The sequence below is a fragment of the Cydia strobilella genome, chromosome 16, assembly GCF_947568885.1.
Source record: "Cydia strobilella chromosome 16, ilCydStro3.1, whole genome shotgun sequence".
In the NCBI taxonomy this organism is placed as follows: Eukaryota; Metazoa; Arthropoda; class Insecta; order Lepidoptera; family Tortricidae; genus Cydia; species Cydia strobilella.
Window position 1 is genome coordinate 3,992,759 of NC_086056.1, and position 11,481 is coordinate 4,004,239.

General features: G+C 55.0%; 1 protein-coding gene and 1 long non-coding RNA gene across 2 annotated transcripts; one reads left to right on the forward strand and one right to left on the reverse strand.

Moving 5' to 3' along the window:
* Positions 1–330: 330 nt before the first annotated feature.
* Positions 331–894, reverse strand: LOC134748485 (spidroin-2-like; the record flags this gene model as incomplete). The annotated part of the gene is made up of 1 exon (XM_063683286.1): positions 331–894. A coding segment is annotated over one exon (483 nt), but the record flags the coding sequence as incomplete, so codon positions are not given.
* Positions 895–1,204: 310 nt separating this feature from the next.
* On the forward strand, positions 1,205–5,425 carry LOC134748182 (uncharacterized). The gene is made up of 3 exons (XR_010128395.1): positions 1,205–1,343; positions 3,486–3,800; positions 5,376–5,425. It is a non-coding gene; the product is annotated as an uncharacterized LOC134748182 (long non-coding RNA).
* Positions 5,426–11,481: the final 6,056 nt, after the last annotated feature.

An 11,481-nucleotide genomic window follows, 5' to 3' on the forward strand; every position in this document is an offset into this window, starting at 1 on the left:
CAATATCACTTAATTTAACATAATTTTTGATGATATATTAGCCTCTAAACATCTTCTAGTAAATAAATATCTCGGACTAAATACAAATATAATGATAAGATTAAACGAGCTTACCTGAAGTGAAGTTCGATCTTGACTTGGCGGCAGTGTTGTCAGTTGTTTTTTTTCTTTTTAGTGGCTCTGCAAATCGCGTTGGACAACGAAAAGACGAGAAACTTATCTCGGACTAGTTACTTGATATAATCAAGATTGAACTTCAGTTCGTTTAATCTTATATTTCCTTATGTTTCCTTTAACAAATCTTATATAAGGAGAAATAAATAAAAGTAGTGAGATGCCAGAATTTATTAAAATAAAAGAGAAAAAAAAGATGTATCCACAGAAAAAGAATTAGAAAAAGAAATTAAATAACTAGCAAGTAAGGCATGGTTGACGTCTGGTGCCGATCTTGACGACGAATTGCCTGCGTGAGAGACGGCAGACCTTGCGTCCTCCGAACCATGGTTGTCCGGAACCTGATCCAGCAGCGGCAGAGGCACCAGCGTTTGCTGAAGATCCGTATGGAGCCACTGGTCCGTAAGAAACAGCGTCAGCGTTAGCGTTGGCAGAAGCGCTAGAAGAAGATGGAACTTCCTCGATGATAATGACTGGGCTTCCGTATGGGCCGTTTGGTCCTGATTGAGCAGAGGCGGCAGCGTTAGCTGAAGCGTCTGGTCCTTGTGGGCCAGATGGTCCTTGTGGTCCGTATGGTCCATATGGTCCGTTTGGTCCTGATTGAGCAGAGGCGGCAGCGTTAGCAGCAGCTCCTGGTCCTTGTGGTCCGTATGGTCCTGATTGAGCTGAGGCAGCAGCGTTAGCAGCAGATACTGGTTTAGCGGGGCCTTGTGGTCCTGATTGAGCAGAAGCGGCAGCGTTAGCAGCAGCTCCTGAGCCTTGTGGTCCAGCTGGTCGTTGTGGGACTGATGGTCCTTGTGGTCCGTATGGCCCTGATTGAGCAGCAGCAGCAGCGCTAGCAGCAGCTCCTGGTCCTTGTGGTCCTTGTGGTCTAGCTGGTCCTTGTGGTCCGTATGGTCCGTTTGGTCCTGATTGAGCAGAGGCAGCAGCGTTAGCAGCAGATACGGGTCCAGCTGGGCCTTGTGGTCCTGATTGGGCAGCGGCGGCAGCGTTAGCAGCAGCTCCTGGGCCTTGTGGTCCTTGTGGTCCGTATGGTCCTCGTTGTTCAGCATTCGCGTTAGCGTTGGCAGTAACGGTCACTTCTGGTTGCTCCTCAATAATGATAATCTCTTCTGGACGAGATGAGACAGTAGCAGAAGCAGAAGCGCCAGCTGAAGCACCTTGGCCTTGTGGTCCGTATGGTCCGCTTGGTCCTGATTGAGCAGCAGCAGCAGCGTTAGCAGCAGCTCCTGGTCCTTGTGGTCCGTATTTTCCTGATTGAGCTGAGGCAGCAGCGTTAGCAGCAGATACTGGTCCTTGTGGTCCGTATGGTCCGTATGGTCCGTTTGGTCCTGATTGAGCAGCAGCAGCAGCGTCAGCAGCAGCTCCTGGTCCTTGTGGTCCGTATTTTCCTGATTGAGCTGAGGCAGCAGCGTTAGCAGCAGATACTGGTCCTTGTGGTCCGTATGGTCCGTATGGTCCGTTTGGTCCTGATTGAGCAGCAGCAGCAGCGTTAGCAGCAGATACTGGTCCTTGTGGTCCGTATGGTCCGTTTGGTCCTGATCGAGCAGCAGCAGCAGCGTTAGCAGCAGCTCCTGGTCCTTGTGGTCCGTATGGTCCTGATTGAGCTGAGGCAGCAGCGTTAGCAGCAGATACTGGTCCAGCGGGGCTTTGTGGTCCTGATTGAGCAGAAGCGGCAGCGTTAGCAGCAGCTCCTGAGACTTGTGGTACGAATGGTCCGTTTGGTCCAGATTCAGTAGAGGCAGCAGCGTTAGCAGCAGATACTGGTCCTTGTGGTCCGTATGGTCCGTATGGTCCATTTGGTCCTGATCGAGCAGCAGCAGCAGCGTTAGCAGCAGCTCCTGGTCCTTGTGGTCCGTATTTTCCTGATTGAGCTGAGGCAGCAGCGTTATCAGCAGATACTGGTCCTTGTGGTCCGTATGGTCCGTATGGTCCGTTTGATCCTGATTGAGCAGCAGCAGCAGCGTTAGCAGCAGCTTCTGGTCCTTGTGGTCCGTATGGTCCTGATTGAGTTGAGGCAGCAGCGTTAGCAGCAGATACTGGTCCTTGTGGTCCGTATGGTCCATTTTGTCCTGATTGAGCAGCAGCAGCAGCAGCGTTAGCAGCAGCTCCTGGTCCTTGCGGTCCGTATGGTCCTGATTGAGCTGAGGCAGCAGCGTTAGCAGCAGATACTGGTTTAGCGGGGCCTTGTAGTCCTGATTGAGCAGAAGCGGCAGCGTTAGCAGCAGCTCCTGAGCCTTGTGGTCCGTATGGTCCGTTTGGTCCAGATTCAGCAGAGGCAGCAGCGTTAGCAGCAGCTCCTGAGCCTTGTGGTGCAGCTGGTCGTTGTGGGACTGATAGTCCTTGTGGTCCTTGTGGTCCGTATGGTCCTGATTGAGCAGCAGCAGCAGCAGCAGCACTAGCAGCAGCTCCTGGTACTTGTGGTCCGTATGGTCCGTTTGGTCCAGATTCAGCAGAGGCAGCAGCGTTAGCAGCAGCTCCTGAGCCTTGTGGTCCAACTGGTCCTTGTGGGACTGATGGTCCTTGTGGTCCGTATGGTCCTGATTGAGCAGCAGCAGCAGCGCTAGCAGCAGCTCCTGGTCCTTGTGGTCTAGCTGGTCCTTGTGGTCCGTATGGTCCGTTTGGTCCTGATTGAGCTGCAGCAGCAGCGTTAGCAGCAGCTCCTGGTCCTTGTCGTCCGTATTTTCCTGATTGAGCTGAGGCAGCAGCGTTAGCAGCAGATACTGGTCCTTGTGGTCCGTATGGTCCGTATGGTCCGTTTGGTCCTGATTGAGCAGCAGCAGCAGCGTTAGCAGCAGCTTCTGGTCCTTGTGGTCCGTATTTACCTGATTGAGCTGAGGCAGCAGCGTTAGCAGCAGATACTGGTCCTTGTGGTCCGTATGGTCCGTATGGTCCGTTTGGTCCTTCTTGAGCAGCAGCAACAGCGTTAGCAGCAGCTCCTGGTCCTTGTGGTCCAGCTGGTCGTTGTGGTACTGATAGTACTTGTGAGCCTTGTGGTCCGTATGGTCCTGATTGAGCAGCAGCAGCAGCAGCGCTAGCAGCAGCTCCTGGTACTTGTGGTCCGTATGGTCCGTTTGGTCCAGATTCAGCAGAGGCAGCAGCGTTAGCAGCAGCTCCTGAGCCTTGTGGTCGGGCTGGTCGTTGTGGGACTGATAGTCCTTGTGGTCCTTGTGGTCCGTATGGTCCTGATTGAGCAGCAGCAGCAGCAGCGCTAGCAGAAGCTCCTGGTACTTGTGGTCCGTATGGTCCGTTTGGTCCAGATTCAGCAGAGGCAGCAGCGTTAGCAGCAGCTCCTGAGCCTTGTGGTCTAGCTGGTCCTTGTGGTCCGTATGGTCCGTTTGGTCCTGATTGAGCAGAGGCAGCAGCGTTAGCAGCAGATACGGGTCCAACTGGTCCTTGTGGTCCTGATTGGGCAGAGGCGGCAGCGTTAGCATCAGCTCCTGGGCCTTTTGGTCCTTGTGGTCCGTATGGTCCTTGTTGTTCAGCATTCGCGTTAGCATTGGCAGTAACGGTCACTTCTGGTTGCTCCTCAATAATGATGATCTCTTCTGGACGAGATGAGACAGTAGCAGAAGCAGAAGCGCCAGCTGAAGCACCATGGCCTTGTGGTCCGTATGGCCCGTTTGGTCCTGATTGAGAAGCAGCAGCAGCGTTAGCAGCAGCTTCTGGTCCTTGTGGTCCGTATTTTCCTGATTGAGCTGAGGCAGCAGCGTTAGCAGCAGATACTGGTCCTTGTGGTCCGTATGGTCCGTATGGTCCGTTTGGTCCTGATTGAGCAGCAGCAGCAGCGTTAGCAGCAGCTTCTGGTCCTTGTGGTCCGTATTTCCCTGATTCAGCTGAGGCAGCAGCATTAGCAGCAGATACTGGTCCTTGTGGTCCGTATGGTCCGTATGGTCCGTTTGGTCCGTTTGGTCCGTTTGGTCCTGATTGAGCAGCAGCAGCAGCAGCAGCGTTAGCAGCAGCTTCTGTTCCTTGTGGTCCGTATTTTCCTGATTGAGCTGAGGCAGCAGCGTTAGCAGCAGATACTGGTCCTTGTGGTCCGTATGGTCCGTATGGTCCGTTTGGTCCGTTTGGTCCTGATTGAGCAGCAGCAGCAGCAGCAGCGTTAGCAGCAGCTTCTGTTCCTTGTGGTCCGTATTTTCCTGATTGAGCTGAGGCAGCAGCGTTAGCAGCAGATACTGGTCCTTGTGGTCCGTATGGTCCGTTTGGTCCTGTTTGAGCAGCAGCAGCAGCAGCAGCGTTAGCAGCAGCTTCTGTTCCTTGTGGTCCGTATTTTCCTGATTGAGCTGAGGCAGCAGCGTTAGCAGCAGATACTGGTCCTTGTGGTCCGTATGGTCCGTATGGTCCGTTTGGTCCTGATTGAGCAGCAGCAGCAGCGTTAGCAGCAGCTTCTGGTCCTTGTGGTCCGTATTTCCCTGATTCAGCTGAGGCAGCAGCATTAGCAGCAGATACTGGTCCTTGTGGTCCGTATGGTCCGTATGGTCCGTTTGGTCCGTTTGGTCCTGATTGAGCAGCAGCAGCAGCAGCAGCGTTAGCAGCAGCTTCTGTTCCTTGTGGTCCGTATTTTCCTGATTGAGCTGAGGCAGCAGCGTTAGCAGCAGATACTGGTCCTTGTGGTCCGTATGGTCCGTATGGTCCGTTTGGTCCTGATTGAGCAGCAGCAGCAGCGTTAGCAGCAGCTTCTTGTCCTTGTGGTCCAGCTGGTCGTTGTGGTACTGATAGTCCTTGTGGGCCTTGTGGTCCGTATGGTCCTGATTGAGCAGCAGCAGCGGCAGCGCTAGCAGCAGCTCCTGGTACTTGTGGTCCGTATGGTCCGTTTGGTCCAGATTCAGCAGAGGCAGCAGCGTTAGCAGCAGCTCCTGAGCTTTGTGGTCCAGCTGGTCGTTGTGGGACTGATGGTCCTTGTGGTCCGTATGGTCCTGATTGAGCAGCAGCAGCAGCGCTAGCAGCAGCTCCTGTTCCTTGTGGTCCTTGTGGTCTAGCTGGTCCTTGTGGTCCGTATGGTCCGTTTGGTCCTGATTGAGCAGAGGCAGCAGCGTTAGCAGCAGCTCCTGGGCCTTGTGGTCCGTATGGTCCGTTTGGTCCTGATTGAGCAGCAGCAGCAGCGTTAGCAGCAGCTCCTTGTCCTTGTGGTCCGTATAGTCCTGATTGAGCTGAGGCAGCAGCGTTAGCAGCAGATACTGGTCCTTGTGGTCCGTAAGGTCCGTTTGGTCCTGATTGAGCAGCAGCAGCAGCGTTAGCAGGAGCTCCTGGTCCTTGTGGTCCGTATTTCCCTGATTCAGCTGAGGCAGCAGCGTTAGCAGCAGATACTGGTCCTTGTGGTCCGTATGGTCCGTATGGTCCGTATGGTCCGTTTGCTCCGTTTGGTCCTGATTGAGCAGCAGCAGTAGCAGCAGCGTTAGCAGCAGCTTCTGTTCCTTGTGGTCCGTATTTTCCTGATTGAGCTGAGGCAGCAGCGTTAGCAGCAGATACTGGTCCTTGTGGTCCGTATGGTCCGTATGGTCCGTTTGGTCCTGATTGAGCAGCAGCAGCGTTAGCAGCAGATCCTTGTCCTTGTGGTCCAGCTGGTCGTTGTGGTACTGATAGTCCTTGTGGGCCTTGTGGTCCGTATGGTCCTGATTGAGCAGCAGCAGCGGCAGCGCTAGCAGCAGCTCCTGGTACTTGTGGTCCGTATGGTCCGTTTGGTCCAGATTCAGCAGAGGCAGCAGCGTTAGCAGCAGCTCCTGAGCTTTGTGGTCCAGCTGGTCGTTGTGGGACTGATGGTCCTTGTGGTCCGTATGGTCCTGATTGAGCAGCAGCAGCAGAGCTAGCAGCAGCTCCTGGTCCTTGTGGTCCGTATGGTCCGTATGGTCCGTTTGGTCCTGATTGAGCAGAGGCAGCAGCGTTAGCAGCAGCTCCTGGGCCTTGTAGTCCTTGTGGTCCGTATGGTCTTTGTTGTTCAGCATTCGCGTTAGCGTTGGCAGTAACGGTCACTTCTGGTTGCTCCTCAATAATGATAATCTCTTCTGGACGAGATGAGACAGTAGCAGAAGCAGAAGCGCCAGCTGAAGGACCTTGGCCTTGTGGTCCGTATGATCCGCTTGGTCCTGATTGAGCAGCAGCAGCAGCGTTAGCAGCAGCTCCTGGTCCTTGTGGTCCGTATGGTCCGTATGGTCCGTTTGGTCCTGATTGAGTAGCAGCAGCAGCGTTAGCAGCAGATACTGGTCCTTGTGGTCCGTATGGTCCGTTTGGTCCTGATCGAGCAGCAGCAGCAGCGTTAGCAGCAGCTCCTGGTCCTTGTGGTCCGTATGGTCCGTTTGGTCCTGATCGAGCAGCAGCAGCAGCGTTTGCAGCAGATACTGGTCCAGCGGGGCCTTGTGGTCCTGATTGAGCAGAAGCGGCAGCGTTAGCAGCAGCTCCTGAGCCTTGTGGTACGTATGGTCCGTTTGGTCCAGATTCAGTAGAGGCAGCAGCGTTAGCAGCAGATACTGGTCCTTGTGGTCCGTATGGTCCGTATGGTCCGTTTGGTCCTGATCGAGCAGCAGCAGCAGCGTTAGCAGCAGCTCCTGGTCCTTGTGGTCCGTATTTTCCTGATTGAGCTGAGGCAGCAGCGTTACCAGCAGATACTGGTCCTTGTGGTCCGTATGGTCCGTATGGTCCGTTTGATCCTGATTGAGCAGCAGCAGCAGCGTTAGCAGCAGCTTCTGGTCCTTGTGGTCCGTATGGTCCTGATTGAGTTGAGGCAGCAGCGTTAGCAGCAGATACTGGTCCTTGTGGTCCGTATGGTCCATTTGGTCCTGATTGAGCAGCAGCAGCAGCGTTAGCAGCAGCTCCTGGTCCTTGCGGTCCGTATGGTCCTGATTGAGCTGAGGCAGCAGCGTTAGCAGCAGATACTGGTTTAGCGGGGCCTTGTGGTCCTGATTGAGCAGAAGCGGCAGCGTTAGCAGCAGCTCCTGGTCCTTGTGGTCCGTATGGTCCGTATGGTCCGTTTGGTCCTGATTGAGTAGCAGCAGCAGCGTTAGCAGCAGATACTGGTCCTTGTGGTCCGTATGGTCCGTTTGGTCCTGATCGAGCAGCAGCAGCAGCGTTAGCAGCAGCTCCTGGTCCTTGTGGTCCGTATGGTCCGTTTGGTCCTGATCGAGCAGCAGCAGCAGCGTTTGCAGCAGATACTGGTCCAGCGGGGCCTTGTGGTCCTGATTGAGCAGAAGCGGCAGCGTTAGCAGCAGCTCCTGAGCCTTGTGGTACGTATGGTCCGTTTGGTCCAGATTCAGTAGAGGCAGCAGCGTTAGCAGCAGATACTGGTCCTTGTGGTCCGTATGGGCCGTATGGTCCGTTTGGTCCTGATCGAGCAGCAGCAGCAGCGTTAGCAGCAGCTCCTGGTCCTTGTGGTCCGTATTTTCCTGATTGAGCTGAGGCAGCAGCGTTACCAGCAGATACTGGTCCTTGTGGTCCGTATGGTCCGTATGGTCCGTTTGATCCTGATTGAGCAGCAGCAGCAGCGTTAGCAGCAGCTTCTGGTCCTTGTGGTCCGTATGGTCCTGATTGAGTTGAGGCAGCAGCGTTAGCAGCAGATACTGGTCCTTGTGGTCCGTATGGTCCATTTGGTCCTGATTGAGCAGCAGCAGCAGCGTTAGCAGCAGCTCCTGGTCCTTGCGGTCCGTATGGTCCTGATTGAGCTGAGGCAGCAGCGTTAGCAGCAGATACTGGTTTAGCGGGGCCTTGTGGTCCTGATTGAGCAGAAGCGGCAGCGTTAGCAGCAGCTCCTGGTACTTGTAGTCCGTATGGTCCGTTTGGTCCAGATTCAGCAGAGGCAGCAGCGTTAGCAGCAGCTCCTGAGCCTTGTGGTCCAGCTGGTCGTTGTGGGACTGATGGTCCTTGTGGTCCGTATGGTCCTGATTGAGCAGCAGCAGCAGCGCTAGCAGCAGCTCCTGGTCCTTGTGGTCTAGCTGGTCCTTGTGGTCCATATGGTCCGTTTGGTCCTGATTGAGCTGCAGCAGCAGCGTTAGCAGCAGCTCCTGGTCCCTGTCGTCCGTATTTTCCTGATTGAGCTGAGGCAGCAGCGTTAGCAGCAGATACTGGTCCTTGTGGTCCGTATGGTACGTATGGTCCGTATGGTCCGTTTGGTCCTGATTGAGCAGCAGCAGCAGCGTTAGCAGCAGCTTCTGGTCCTTGTGGTCCAGCTGGTCGTTGTGGTACTGATAGTCCTTGTGGGCCTTGTGGTCCGTATGGTCCTGATTGAGCAGCAGCAGCAGCAGTGCTAGCAGCAGCTCCTGGTACTTGTGGTCCGTATGGTCCGTTTGGTCCAGATTCAGCAGAGGCAGCAGCGTTAGCAGCAGCTCCTGAGCCTTGTGGTCTAGCTGGTCCTTGTGGTCCGTATGGTCCGTTTGGTCCTAATTGAGCAGAGGCAGCAGCGTTGGCAGCAGATACGGGTCCAACTGGTCCTTGTGGTCCTGATTGGGCAGAGGCGGCAGCGTTAGCATCAGCTCCTGGGCCTTGTGGTCCTTGTGGTCCGTATGGTCCTTGTTGTTCAGCATTCGCGTTAGCGTTGGCAGTAACGGTCACTTCTGGTTGCTCCTCAATAATGATGATCTCTTCTGGACGAGATGTTACAGTAGCAGAAGCAGAAGCGCCAGCTGAAGCACCATAACCTTGTGGTCCGTATGGCCCGTTTGGTCCTGATTGAGAAGCAGCAGCAGCGTTAGCAGCAGCTTCTGGTCCTTGTGGTCCGTATTTTCCTGATTGAGCTGAGGCAGCAGCGTTAGCAGCAGATACTGGTCCTTGTGGTCCGTATAGTCCGTATGGTCCGTTTGGTCCTGATTGAGCAGCAGCAGCAGCGTTAGCAGCAGATACTGGTCCTTCTGGTCCGTATGGTCCTTTTGGTCCTGATTGAGCAGCAGCAGCAGCGTTAGCAGCAGCTCCTGGTCCTTGTGGTCCGTATTTTCCTGATTGAGCTGAGGCAGCAGCGTTAGCAGCAGATACTGGTCCTTGTGGTCCGTATGGTCCGTTTGGTCCTGATTGAGCAGCAGCAGCAGCGTTAGCAGCAGCTCCTGGTCCTTGTGGTCCGTATAGTCCTGACTGAGCTGAGGCAGCAGCGTTAGCAGCAGATACTGGTCCTTGTGGTCCGTAAGGTCCGTTTGGTCCTGATTGAGCAGCAGCAGCAGCGTTAGCAGGAGCTCCTGGTCCTTGTGGTCCGTATTTCCCTGATTCAGCTGAGGCAGCAGCGTTAGCAGCAAATACTGGTCCTTGTGGTCCGTATGGTCCGTATGGTCCGTATGGTCCGTATGGTCCGTTTAGTCCGTTTGGTCCTGATTGAGCAGCAGCAGCAGCAGCAGCGTTAGCAGCAGCTTCTGTTCCTTGTGGTCCGTATTTTCCTGATTGAGCTGAGGCAGCAGCGTTAGCAGCAGATACTGGTCCTTGTGGTCCGTATGGTCCGTATGGTCCGTTTGGTCCTGATTGAGCAGCAGCAGCAGCGTTAGCAGCAGCTCCTTGTCCTTGTGGTCCAGCTGGTCGTTGTGGTACTGATAGTCCTTGTGGGCCTTGTGGTCCGTATGGTCCTGATTGAGCAGCAGCAGCGGCAGCGCTAGCAGCAGCTCCTGGTACTTGTGGTCCGTATGGTCCGTTTGGTCCAGATTCAGCAGAGGCAGCAGCGTTAGCAGCAGCTCCTGAGCCTTGTGGTCCAGCTGGTCGTTGTGGGACTGATGGTCCTTGTGGTCCGTATGGTCCTGATTGAGCAGCAGCAGCAGCGCTGGCAGCAGCTCCTGGTCCTTGTGGTCTAGCTGGTCCTTGTGGTCCGTATGGTCCGTTTCGTCCTGATTGAGCAGAGGCAGCAGCGTTAGCAGCAGCTCCTGGGCCTTGTGGTCCTTGTGGTCCGTATGGTCCTTGTTGTTCAGCATTCGCGTTAGCGTTGGCAGTAACGGTCACTTCTGGTTGCTCCTCAATAATGATAATCTCTTCTGGACGAGATGAGACAGTAGCAGAAGCAGAAGCGCCAGCTGAAGGACCTTGGCCTTGTGGTCCGTATGGTCCGCTTGGTCCTGATTGAGCAGCAGCAGCGTTAGCAGCAGCTCCTGGTCCTTGTGGTCCGTATGGTCCGTATGGTCCGTTTGGTCCTGATTGAGCAGCAGCAGCAGCGTCAGCAGCAGCTCCTGATCCTTGTGGTCCGTATTTTCCTGATTGAGCTGAGGCAGCAGCGTTAGCAGCAGATACTGGTCCTTGTGGTCTGTATGGTCCGTTTGGTCCTGATTGAGCAGGAGCAGCAGCAGCGTTAGCAGCAGGTACTGGGCCTTGTGGTCCGTATGGTCCGTTTGGTCCTGATCGAGCAGCAGCAGCAGCGTTAGCAGCAGCTCCTGGTCCTTGTGGTCCGTATGGTCCGTTTGGTCCTGATCGAGCAGCAGCAGCAGCGTTCGCAGCAGATACTGGTCCAGCGGGGCCTTGTGGTCCTGATTGAGCAGAAGCGGCAGCGTTAGCAGCAGTTCCTGAGCCTTGTGGTACGTATGGTCCGTTTGGTCCAGATTCAGTAGAGGCAGCAGCGTTAGCAGCAGATACTGGTCCTTGTGGTCCGTATGGTCCGTATGGTCCGTTTGGTCCTGATCGAGCAGCAGCAGCAGCGTTAGCAGCAGCTCCTGGTCCTTGTGGTCCGTATTTTCCTGATTGAGCTGAGGCAGCAGCGTTACCAGCAGATACTGGTCCTTGTGGGCCGTATGGTCTGTATGGTCCGTTTGATCCTGATTGAGCAGCAGCAGCAGCGTTAGCAGCAGCTTCTGGTCCTTGTGGTCCGTATGGTCCTGATTGAGTTGAGGCAGCAGCGTTAGCAGCAGATACTGGTCCTTGTGGTCCGTATGGTCCATTTGGTCCTGATTGAGCAGCAGCAGCAGCGTTAGCAGCAGCTCCTGGTCCTTGCGGTCCGTATGGTCCTGATTGAGCTGAGGCAGCAGCGTTAGCAGCAGATACTGGTTTAGCGGGGCCTTGTGGTCCTGATTGAGCAGAAGCGGCAGCGTTAGCAGCAGCTCCTGAGCCTTGTGGTCCGTACGGTCCGTTTGGTCCAGATTCAGCAGAGGCAGCAGCGTTAGCAGCAGCTCCTGAGCCTTGTGGTCCAGCTGGTCGTTGTGGGACTGATAGTCCTTGTGGTCCTTGTGGTCCGTATGGTCCTGATTGAGCAGCAGCAGCAGCAGCAGCGCTAACAGCAGCTCCTGGTCCTTGTGGTCCGTATGGTCCGTTTGGTCCAGATTCAGCAGAGGCAGCAGCGTTAGCAGCAGCTCCTGAGTCAAGTGGTCCAGCTGGTCGTTGTGGGACTGATAGTCCTTGTGGTCCTTGTGGTCCGTATGGTCC